At 37.2% G+C, this 12914-nt stretch overlaps 1 protein-coding gene across 3 annotated transcripts in view; it reads right to left on the bottom strand.

The window, feature by feature from the left end:
* The window catches only part of CADM2 (cell adhesion molecule 2), a 609843-nt gene that overhangs the window by 122548 nt on the left and 474381 nt on the right, over positions 1–12914 (bottom strand). For all 3 annotated transcript variants that reach the window (XM_017821926.1, XM_017821928.1, XM_017821927.1), the window contains one exon: positions 1678–1830. In XM_017821926.1, coding sequence (XP_017677415.1) covers positions 1678–1830 — 153 coding nt within the window. The remainder of the gene's footprint in view (positions 1–1677; positions 1831–12914) is intronic.

Genomic DNA, 12914 nt, shown 5'->3' with positions numbered 1-12914 from the left:
AACACTGGTGGCTGTAATTTTAAAATCTCAAAAAATGTTGGCTATAACTTGCATCTACAGTGCTATGAGGCATTCATATTTGTGGCTAGATAAAGGGATCAGTCACAGTAAGTGGTCCTATGCCTTGTATCTCATAATTTGGGTTTTTTTACATCTCTTTACCAAAATGACAGATTATATATATAAAAAAAAAGCAGCAGTACCTGTTACATAGTACATTTCTGTAATAAATCTATCCCTCTCTTTCAGGACAGGAAATGGTGTCTGCTGTAATACCTTGACACTTAAATTTTCTAATCAATAACAGAGCAGTCAATAAAGGCATTATTAGTATATAAAAAGATAGTTTATCTGATTAAAAGATGTAATATATTTCAGTGGGAATGTTCCCCTTCTACAACAGAAAATGTTCAAGGAGTTTAAAACGTTATTTTGGAAAGTACAAATACAAAATGAAAAAAACAGGAATCTTAAATGCTGCAGCTTTCTTTCTTGGAAGGTAAGTAGCTGATCTTGGTAAAACTCCATGAAACCGTCCCCTAAAATGAAGACAAAACTTACAGGACTGTGAAAGATCAACTTACTTTTGTTAATAAATACTGGCTAGATGGGCTTTTTTTGTCTTTGTAACACCTTTCTACATCTTTCTGCCATTTAACACGTTGAACTGGTGTATTCATCAACTGTTTAGATCATGAACTGCCTTTCTACAGAAAGGAAGATTAAGCACAGGCAGTTGCTATTCCAGAATATTCTGCTTTCAGTGGGTACTTTTTGTCCTTAATGGCAAACTTGTGAAGATTCCTGTAAAATAGTCTCATAAGGACTGAGAGACGTATTTCATATCCTAAGCACAAAACCAATTCCCTGGCTGGATTAATGTGAGTATTACTGGCACAGAGAACACCTTACATTAGTCCTATTAAATTCAACTGTCTGCCTATCTACGTATAAAAATAAAACAAAAAGAAAGACAGAGTCATGTTCAGGGACAGAAAAAAAAAAAAGGAGAAAGGAATAAAAATCAATCTCTAAAATCATATAACCTCTTAGGTACGCAGGTGTGTTTCAATGAACTACAGCAATTTTGGCTGATTGGGCTACTGACATTCAGAGAATCATATAAAGCTTCGAGCAGAAACTTTATTTCCTGGGCATCTCTTGAAATCTATTGCTTTTCTTTGTGTATCTATAACCTTTGGGGAAAACAGTAGAGCACTTAGAGGATAAAGCACAAAAGAAGCAGCAAACCCAGTGAAAATTTGCACTTTATAGACCCAAAAAAAAAAAAAAAAAAAAAGAATGAGCCAAGAAAATGCACAGCTAAGGAGTTTTGATTTCATGCTTTCTGCCTTTCTCCTCTTTGCCCTATACAATACGTTGTTAGGAGATGAACACATGCACCTTCCTTGCACTTCTGGTGCTTGGGATGTGGAGGTTATGTCCATTTTATGGAGCACTCACACCTTAGTGTTTGTCTGCTCCCTAATTCATTATCCTGCCACGGCGCACACAGTAAGAGGCATGTTATTTTTCAGCCCGGCAACACAGAACAATAAACATCAGGGAAACCAGATCAGACGTTTACATTTATCTTCTGCCAAGCTTTAGAAAAGATCATCCTCATCATAATTTGCCAAAGCCCGAGGAGTTTAACGCTTGCTTCTTTATACTCACCGAGAACGGTAAGAAAAGCCTTGGAAGTTTTGACAGGCATGGTGAACAAAGAGCAGGTGTACTGCCCTTCGTCTGACAGGGACACGTCGCTGACACTGATGCTCAGCTCGTGCCACGAAGCTCGGACCAGCTCAATTCTGTTGTCCCTCAGAGCTGAAAAACAAAAATCCACGTTAAGGTAGGACACAGAACGATAACAAAGCACTGCGTGTTATCCAAGTAGGTTTTTTTTCCTCTCTGGAATAAAGTATGAGAGTTTAGCAAGTTTTGGGGGGTGGTGCACTGAGTGGCTTGTAACATATATAAACCTAGAAATTAAGTGACTTGAGTTACCTTTGACCTTCCTCTAAAAAAAACCCAACACTGACTTGTGATTTCTGTCCCCTCACAGCTTTGTTCAGTGCCTAAAATAAATCCTTCCTATTAACGCAGCTTCTTTTTCATGCATTTACAAATGTTGAGAATCCTGTGTCTAACATTGCATAGTTTGCCTACAGATTTTTCTCATGTCCACTACTACTCATATTGAACTGGAATATCAGATTTCCTGAATTCTGTAACAGGGTATTTCTTATTATAAAAAGATTGAAAATTCCACTTCTACATTTAACGATTTGAGGTAATTGAGTATAAGTGGCCTTACTTTTTGGATTATGACTAAAATTATGATGTTGTATCATAAAATCCTTTCTATAAAATTTTATTGGCATGAAACCAATGAGGGAAAAGGAACATGTAGATTCACTCACGTTCAAAATGTCGTTTTAGTTAATGCTTTAAAATTTAAAACATTTTAAAACCTATATTTATATTAATCCCCAAATTCTATGGAAAACCAGTCAAAACACTCCCAAACATTCTATTTCTCTATAAAGTTGTTTCAGGAATCTGTATATATTAATCAAGACTTTCCACAGCATAGAAATACTAACATCATAAGCAAGTAAACACTGTTATTCTCCTAAGCAAACAACAAAAAAGCCTCTGTAACTCGGAGAATTTAGCTGTGTACCTCTAGATTCAAATCTCTGACCTGACAGTGTTTGAAACTTCAGTTACTTTTTGTAGCAAACTTCTGCAAATCAAGAGTAAATTGGGACTATGGTATTTGTCAGGAGAGCTATGCTTGCATTTATGAGAAGAACCAAGAAGTTCAAGTCCCCTCATGCTGTTCTCACTCACCTCTTTCTAAAGTCCCCAAAGAGTCTTAGTTTTGTCTAACATATATGTCTTCCAGTGATAAAAAACAACAACAACAAAGTTTTGCTGCAGTTCTTTTGCTACTAAATCTAGACATTTCCGCCCCATTGCTGTTGAAGTCAATCCAGGAAGATTTACAACAAAATAAGCAGCTACAGTGAAGATTCAGCAAAAATGTCACTTGAATTTGTTTTCTTCTAAGGTTCCCATTCAGGTTTTTTTTTTTTTTTTTTTCCACCAGGAATTTTCAGCTGAGTTTACTGATTATTTCAGGGTAGGCCAGGCAAAGCTCGACTCCCTCTCTGCAGGGTCTGATGACTGAAAGGTGACAGCTTAAGCAGCCCTAACACACAGTCAGGCCATGAACTACTCCAAGGCACATCAAAGTGACTGAGACTGTGGAATGGACATATTCCAAGCATGACTGAGACACTGGCTGGCTGGCCACAACAGAAAAAAAGTAGTTATGTAGTCTAAAATATAAAAAATGCATACAATGGTGGAAATAGAAGCAACGTTAAAGCAAACAAGCGAGCAAAACAGAGGCCACAAAATGAAAAGCTATGTGTACACCAATATGCTGACATAACAACCAAGAAAAATAAGCTCAGGAAAACAAAAAGTACATAAAGCAAGCATCTACCAACCCCAAGTAGCAGGCAAAGCTGATGACTGGGGATTTACCAGCCAAAACTCCTCACAACAGTGAAGCCGTTGCTATCTTTGAGGAAGTAGATGGGGACTCAGAATTCCCTTCTCAGCTTTTCAATGCTAGTCACATGCAAACTGAGCAGACTTAAGAATGGTAGTTTATTTCACATTATTTTCAAAATGACTCGGTGCTTCCAAATGGTTTGGTTACCACCACACCCACTTATAAAATTTGGCAACAGCATAGAAAATAGGACAAAAAACCCACAACAAAATAACAACAAAAACAAACAAACCAACCAACCAAACAAAAACAAATCCCCAAAACAACAAAAAACCTCTCACAGCACTACATAATTTGAAAGTGGTGATTTTTGCTTCCCCTTAATCAGAAACTATCTAAAAAATAATGCAGCATATCATATTACATAGTATTTTACTTTGTTATAATTTTCAATTGTTACAGCCTTATGACAAAGATGATAATCTTTGTTGAAATATTTGTTGAAAAACTTTTCCTACAGATGGGGCAGAATTTCATGCACTAAGAACAGTAATGAGTAGTACACCATTTCAATCCTACAATTGAAATACAAACCATTTCCATCAACTACATTCCTACCGCTCCCCTCCCTCACTTCCTCCCCTCCATACCTTTTTTTAACCTTTGTACAATATAAAAACCTCAGCTGAGACGATTTTCCGTAAAACTGGTAAAAACAGCCACTGGTCAAGAGATGAGACCAGATGTTCCATGTTTCAGTCCAGAGTAAATTTTTGTTGAAAGAACAGAAGGGTTGTTTTGTAATGGAAATACCAACACAGAGCCTTTGCAATAAATGCTGCAAATAGCACCAACATAACACTCCTTTGCAGCAAAGCTGTTTGTCAGAAACATTTTTGTAAGTGCTAAGTCTAAACACAATTAACTATCTGTGCCATCACTTTCAAACCTACACATCTGTAAGTTTTCCTATCTAGGCAGATGTGAGAGCAAACCAAATTTTACTGCTATTGCTTAGACAAGGCCAGCACTTAGAGAATTTTTAGAATCTTATTTTCAAGTTGTATTTCTCTATCTGTTTGTATCTGTTTAGAAAGACCCCAGTTTCACTTCACTAAAGTGATAGCTGTGATGGATGCCAGAACTGGTTTGTTTCCATTTTCTGCGTTAGATATATTTTGCTAAAAGGGTAAAGTTGGATGACAGAAAGAGTGGCTGCCTGTCTAGTCCTGGCTCCTGCACCCTGGAGCAGAGAGAGCCCTCTGGGAGAGGATGACTGGCTCCCTTAGACAGCAAAGGAAACATCAGCATCGTTGGAGAAGCCAGGATTTCTGGCCAGCTCCCGATATCCAGGCATCGTGACTGAGTGGAGCAGGGTCTTGAGCACCACAGAGGGTAAAGTCTTGCCAAGCCTGGCTGATGAAGCAAAGAAGCTCAGGGTGCCCAGACAGAAGCCAGCTACTCAAAGGTACCAACTGGAAAGCAAAAGTTTTAAGAAGACACACTCTGCAAGGAGCTACTGAACGAGAAGGGCATTTATTTACAATGATCTATTCAAACTCTTTCAGCATATCTTAGCTCTACTTGTTTAATGACCTGTCTCCTCCAGGTTATTTTTCTCTTTTTAAAGGACATGAGTTTCCAAAGCTTTCTGTAAGCTTTTTAATTGCTCTCATTTGAATGGAGAATTGCCCCAAAAGAGGGGACTTTCACTACAAAGTTTAAACCAACTTGAGGCAGTTTTGAACAGTAGTTCAAATAAAGTTCCGCACAGTAAAATACAAAATGTTCTCTTTTATTTAATTAGCAGATGAAAACAAAAAGTAGAACACGTATGGGGACATTGTGCATGAATTTGGAGTTTGGTACACACTAGTAAACAGACTAGATTTCCTATATACTGAAATATCTATTCGTTGTTCATCACTTCGTAATTTGAAAGGGGGTGATTTTTGCTTTCCCTTAATCAGAAATTATGAAAAAATAATGCAGTACATCTTCTTGCATGGTATTTTACTCTTTGAATGGTTACTGCAAGCAACAAATGTCGGTATTTCTAGCTCACCACAAACTATTTATTAGTTGTATTATGGTAGCAACTAGACAGCACAGGTGCTGGGCACAGAAAATAAAGCTTTAGCCTTAGAGACTCTAAAAGCTCTGTCCTGGCTTGACTTGCATGGTTTTCCAACCCCCTCTCCTACCTCTGCCTGCTCTTTCAGGACTTTCTTTGGAAACTGTTTCTTTTTTCCATTTTGCTTTGTTAGAAGCCAAACAGACCTTTCTGGCCTCTTCCTGGGGATTTTAACCTACATTCCTGAATCATTACCCTATCCATATATCCATATCCCTATATTATGCATGATACAGAGATGCTAGAGAAAGGGTAAATAAACAGAATACGTATTTGACTCCTGGGAAATACACATATGCCAAAACAGTAACAAAGAATACCAGCACTGACATCTCTTTTCTGTATTCTTATGTTGCAAGCCCTTTAAAAAATACAAAATGCAACAAGAAATATAATTACATAGTAAATTCCAATATGCCCTAAGTACATTATTTCAGTTTTCTGTAATTCCCAGGCACATATAATGTAGTTAATTTGCAAGGCATGAAATAATTATGCGTAAAACACTTGTTCCTAAGCAGACACACTTCATTTATTTTACCTGTCATTCTCTTCTCCTGTGGAAAAGATTTTCTTTCAGAATGTTTTCTGACACAGAAAAAAGCAGCCTTGATAATTTGCATAGTTTAGGTAATTATGAGTAAAAGATAGCCATGTATTTCAGCTGTATTAATTAGGAATTGTTGAGACTGACAACCACTGCAATAAACTGGTCTCCTTGTTCACAATCACAAAAAGCTGTACTTTACTTTTTGCAAAAAAAAAAAAAAAAAAAGATCCTATGTTGTCATAGGGAAATCTTGCAAGAGGAATTATATCGAAGAGAGAAAAGAAACTTAAAAATTTGCAGAAATGAAAAAATCATCCACATTTCACACTGTGGGGAAAAGGCAGTTGGGCCTGTCAGACATAGCCACACAGCAACATGTCTAATGTCACTTCATCTAAAATGACCACATCTTCCTAGTATTTTGAGTCATTTATTTGAAGAATGGGGAAAAAAAACAACCAAGCAACAAAATCCCGAAATCCTCCAGAGTAATTTGCCAGTGTTTTGACAATACTAACTTGACACATGCTGCCATCCTGGGATTCACTCAACAAAATTTTCATCCTTATGTTAGAGCTGTTCCCTCTGTCATGGGAATAATGTAACCATTAGTTGGAACCAGAAAGATTTCTGATACTCCACAGGTAATGCTAAACTCCCAGAAATTTAACACTTATGAAACTGAAACAACCCCTCTGATTTTCAGATTCCACCTTTCTGAACGCAGTACCATCATCAAATCTGAAATAGATTTCAAGGGATTTATGCTGTGTTCCTGGATATACTTGGATAGACTCGAGAAGGCCTTTTTCCTTGCTCCTAATGAATTCAATATACCAAGATCCCTATAGGATGATCTACACCACTCACTCACAGTTGTGCATCAACCACCACCAAAAGAGAAAGAAAAAAAGAGACAAAACAGGAGTATATGGAAGTAACCAAACTATTATTGTTATTCTGTGTCTCCTAAACCTTCATATTTCTTTTCAGAACATTCACATTTCCTTTCAAAGACTCATTAGTCCGTTGCTGTATTAACAGCGTGCCCAGCTGATACGCAGTTATTCTATTGATGCCTAACCCATATCTAGTCTGTACTTGCATGGTATCTAAACTCCTAAGATTTTAAAACTTCTTAATTGTTTGCATGTGGAAAGAAAATCTGTTTCCTTCCTCTTTCATTTCCAGCCAAGCAATTTGATTGCTTTCATACAAGTACACAAGGGTAGCAGTGTGGATATTTACTAATCCCATGCTTTTTATTTCTACTTCTGCGTGTGGTGAAGCCATTTTTACCTCTCAGTGGAGGTCACTTTTCTCTCACAGCATTGTGTCCATGAAACTAGCACTTTTTCCCTAATTACTAGTTGGTCATGACTTCAAATCAGTCCAAAGGTCAGAAAGACAGATGAACTCTTAATCAGTCTAGAGCCGTGATAGACGTCAGGACTGGGATAGAAGGTAGTGCTAATGCAGAGGGAAAAGCATTAGAAGCTTCTGTGCAACCTATCAAATATGTAAGGTTGGTGTCCTTTAGAGGTGACACCATTTATAAGTAAAATCAGCAGAAATCACATAAACTGAAGGTCACAATACTGTGGAGACACCTTTGGCTAATTGGCTGTGGAACGGCCTAACCAATTTGCAGGTACATGATGATTTTTTCCCCCATTAGGACGGTGATTAGTAACACAGATGAGTTCAATCAGACATTCCAAACAGTGTCACTATGAACACTTCCAATTCACTGAATTTTCCAACCCATTCATGTACTCAATAAATTCAGGGCATCACTGAGTTTCATAAGAGGTGTTAAGTAAGGTTTCAGAAATGGAAGAAGAACGCAACAATCCCTGGAGATCAGTTTTACTTTCATTCCAGTGCATTTCTGAAGTATTTGGCAATCAAAAGGAAGAAAGAATGGAGTCAATATCTCTTCTACCTCCAATCATCCAGCCATCCTTGCTTTCTGCTCTGGTTTGTAAACCAATAAGACAAGACTAGGTTGTTTTCAGCTGAGATATGCTGCTGAAACATTTTATTTGCTTATTTGAAGAACAATGTTCAACAGCAAGCTGCTTGCTTGCTCCTTTTCGAATTTTTCCAGAACTTTTGCATGTTGGATAATGCATGTGCCAAAGGCACACAGCAAACTCCCTCCATCAGAAGAGGTGCTGACAGTCCCACTACGAGAGGCATCTACTCTGTGCTTTCTTACTGCCTCGAAAAGGCCAAAGCACTGGGGACTCAGATCCTGTCTGTACAACATTATCTATTATTTATCAGGGTGTACAGCCCTAGAGGCTTATGAGGCAAATCCAAACAGCAAGGTAATTTCTTCAGCAAAATAACAAGTCTCTGTTCCCTGCAACCTGGGTAAAATGAAAACAAGTTTAAGGTGACTTACAATGACTTATGATCTTGAACACATCTGCTAAGTGAGGTTTTGCCAACTGTTGCCAACCGACAGACTAAGTCCAGGACACTTCTGTGCCCTCCGTGGATGGAATAAATATGGGAAAACTTTCCTGTATGGCAGATTTTCTGCACCAAGCTACTTTGTCTCTCACAATTATGTTCTGCGTTTGCTTCTTTCTCTTTTTCAGAGCATTCAAGAAACGTGACAATATGCAAAAAGAGAGGAACAGCTTGCCTTCTAGGGTGTTTATAATGCCTGTTTCTGGTATTAAAGAAGTACTGAACTTACATTTTTCTTGTCTTTTGAAAATCGTAAGGATGACATTCATTGCCTGAGAAGCTGACTCTCTTTCATATAAGAAATATAAGTTTCAAATCCTTCCAAAACATGGAGGTTTTGAACTATAAATATGTTTTATCATGTTGAAATAATATTTAACTGTACCTCCAAATAATAAAACAAAAATCACATTAGTCAGAATGAAACATTGTCTTACAAGGTCTGCTCATCTGGTTCCTTCTGCAACAGGGAATTACAAGATTTCCTATTATACTAATGCAACTGGACATGTGCCACAGCACAGTAGCCTAGAAAATGTTTCAAAATCCTACTTCTCAAATATGCAGCTGCAAAAATTAAAATTGCAAAATGATCTGGCAAGGTTAGAGATGGACAGAATTAAAATAAATGAGATTCAATAGATAAAAGTAATTGGTAATCTTATATACCAAGTTGGAGACAAATGTTTTGAAAGCAGTAATGCAGGAAAGAAGCCCTGAGGATTACAGAGGAAATTATTTAACAATATGTTCAAATGCAGCACCACTCTTAAAAGATGAATCCTATTCTGGGTTGTACTGATCCTGGCAATTACGGTAAAAGAAAATGTTACAATATTCCAAAATTGCACACATCACACTGTGCCATATATTGTAAATTACAGCCAGAAACAGTCTCTCAGTTGGGAAGATAATTTCTGTAGGGCTACTGATGGAATACTGCTGCACAACTAATATTAAAAAAATGAGAATAATACAACAGAGACCTGTAATAACAGTCCACACCTACATAAGGAAATAGTAACAAAAGTTAGAATTATTTTTATTTTCTATAATTTTGAACACTATCTTTCAGGCTAAATGAGAGCTCATTGTAAGTGAGAGACCGTTAAATAATGACTTTATTGAAGCAGAAGAGATAAATAAATACTAATCCTCTTGCAAACTAAACCAAAGTTACACAGGTTTCCAAGCCCTGTTCAAACACATTATTTCAGCAAAATATGGAGAGACTTTCTTGCTTCTTGATGATCTAAGAGAGATTTTTCTCTAAGTGAGAACTGCTCTGAGAAGCCCCTGTTCTTTCTGCACTTCTTGATCATTCATGTAGATACATAAATGAACATCATTCTTCCTGTAGCAGATGGCTGCATTGGCTAGAGATGCCAACATAGGAACACTCATTCTTCCTAACTACATTAAGCAGTTAGACTCCCTAAACTCCTTCTGCAGCCAGTGGAGTAAACTATCTTTCTCCAGAGGCCAATTAAGAACAGGTCACTGTCTTGAAAATATTACAGAACCTGGATAAAACAGCCAAGAAATCATCAATGATTGATGAACATATCTGCAATCAACCTAGCAGTTGATTCCAGTATCAATAAAGAATCAAAAACTAATGTATACATCAATACTGAAGATATTAATGCTGTGAGGGATGACTCATAGACTTCACTACTGAGGGAACTGATATATGGAACAAAATATCAGGAGGGATCTGAGATGAGTCTAGTGCAATTCCAGGGAGGATTCTCAGAAAGCACTTTGATGGTTTTAACATTTTTTATGATAGAGCCCTTAAAGTTTTATAATGTCTCTCCTATAGCCTAGCAGCAGACAATCTTTCTCTCAACCACAAGTACACAGATGCTACCTCTTTTGTGGTATTTGTCTTAATTTTCCAGATGCAGATGTGCTGTGAAGGAAACTATTAGTGAGAAATGGTGTCAGAAGCAGATCATTAAGGGATTGGAGCATCTCTCATACAAGGAGAGGATAAGAGACATGAAGAAGCAGAAAATCCTGAAATTAATCTACATTCAAAAGAAAAAAAATTGCAGCAGAACTACATAAACCTCTAATTTTCTGAGAAAGCTGCTCTAACTGGACCTACTCAGAGAACCAAGTTGGACTAGATGACCTCCAGAGGTCCTTTCCAATGTGAAATATTCTGTGATCTTGTGATTCTGGATGTTTTTGGGGTAAAGAACCTGCATATCACAAAATTCAGCAACGTGACCAGTCCTGAAGCACCACCAAAAAAAACCTTCTGGTAGATATTCAGAAAGATTAATCTTCAGCTTTTCCTGAGCATTTTTCTCCCTCATGGAGGATTTGGATTTGAGTCCCTCAGGAGAGGTTGACAGTCTCTCCCCTTTATAGCCAATGGGAAAAAAAAGGAAAGAGGAAGAGAAAAATTAGCTTTTCTAGGCTAAATTTCTGGTTTGTGCAAATGCACTTCTTCTGCAGCTGTACTCCCAGAATGTTGTGACACAAGTGCAGCAACACAATATTTGGAGTCCATGGTGGTGGCCAGACGTATTCACCAAGTGCTACAGAATATTATTCAGAAAAATATAAAAAACATTTGACATGTGATGGCATACTAAGTACTGACAGATGCACTGAATAAAATCTCCACTGTGAATAAATGCACTACTTAACTAACAGTATATACTGACAGTAATAGATGTGTAGAATCATGCCACCATCACTAGCACTTATCCCCAACTCCTTACATTTTTTTTGGCCATTCACATACACCAGATATATCTGATTACACCAGGAGAAACTTGTCTATGATTAACATCTATGTCTAGACAAAAAGCAGCTCAATGCATCCTGGCTTTTCCATTTAAACATTTATTGCAGGCATTTCCTTTAATAAGAGTTGGAGAAAAATATATTCTTCTGGTTGTTTCTTTCTGCAGTTCAAATTGTAGCAACAGGTAAAGGACAAAAGAGATTCATTTGAAAAGCAAATATATGGAGTAACAACAATTTACAGCTACTTACTCCTCACACTTGCAACAGTTGATTGGTAATGTTGGTTCTCATACTGCACTGATATAGTTTTAAGACTCACCAAGAAACCACCATAACTAAGCTGTCTCCATCTTATTGCTTTTGATTTGTATATCATGATTGTCACATGAAGGGAAGCACTGAATACTTAAAAATTGCAAGAAGTTCTTCCAATGGAGACTGGAAGAACCACACATTTTTGTGGTTATTTTTAATAGACAGCAAATCATTTAAGCGTTGGAAATACGGTCGAACAAGAATTTCTGCATTTGCTGTGTACTACTGAATTGTATGTAATGGATCAAGAGTGCCTTCCAGTTCTGCTTCCAAGACATGGCACAAGCAAAGGAGGTGCTTGGCCTTCAGGGCAGAGAATGTTGCTGGACTCTTCCTTGTCTGTCAACAAGCTGCCTGTCAAAGGACATTAATTGCACATTTGGATGATAAGAAGTTCACGGCGTCAGAAGTAAGAGAGAGTGCTGCAGTAACAATCTGCAACACTGCATACATGAATTTTTTTTGGTATCTAAGTTATAATATTCCATTTTTAATTATGCTGTGACCTTGATTCCTCCTTCTCTCTCCCCTCTTCACTTCAGAGCTAATTCATTTAACTGCTTTTTACATAGCATTAAACTACTTTTTGCTCTTCTCCAGGCATAAAATTTAAGACCTCTATTTTTAAAAGTATTCAGAGATATAAACTTGTTGTCTACATACATGAATCTTCTTTCTCATCTTACTCAACTTCTGGTACACTCGACAGTTCTGGAAAAATTACAGATATCAAATCCACTTCCTGTGGTACACAAAGATATTTTAACACTACCACTTTCAATAAAAGCAGCATTTTTTCTTCCATTTTCTATTTTGTTTTCAAACTCTGTTTGCCAGGTTCGATGCTTTCTTCAGATCCTCCTCTTGCTCTTCTTTAATCAGATTATTTCCAAATCCTTCAACAAAAACTTACTAAATAAAATTTTATGTTTAATTATTTTCCCCGGTAACAGCCTTTGGTATACTGAATATATGTTTATCTTACAACAGAAAATATTTGCCCTGCTTCACTGATCCCATCTTTTCCTCATTCTTTTATTCCTATTATTCTTCATCTTCTTTTGTTCTTTTTCTTCGAAATCTTTCCTGATTGCACACATAGTGGGTGTTGCCAGTCCTTGGAATAAGCTGTGTTT

Source organism: Lepidothrix coronata, unplaced genomic scaffold (genome assembly GCF_001604755.1).
Source record: "Lepidothrix coronata isolate B3197 unplaced genomic scaffold, Lepidothrix_coronata-1.0 Scaffold93, whole genome shotgun sequence".
NCBI classification, from domain to species: Eukaryota; Metazoa; Chordata; class Aves; order Passeriformes; family Pipridae; genus Lepidothrix; species Lepidothrix coronata.
Note: the sequence above shows the minus strand (reverse complement) of the source record. Positions and strands in the feature narration are given on the sequence as shown.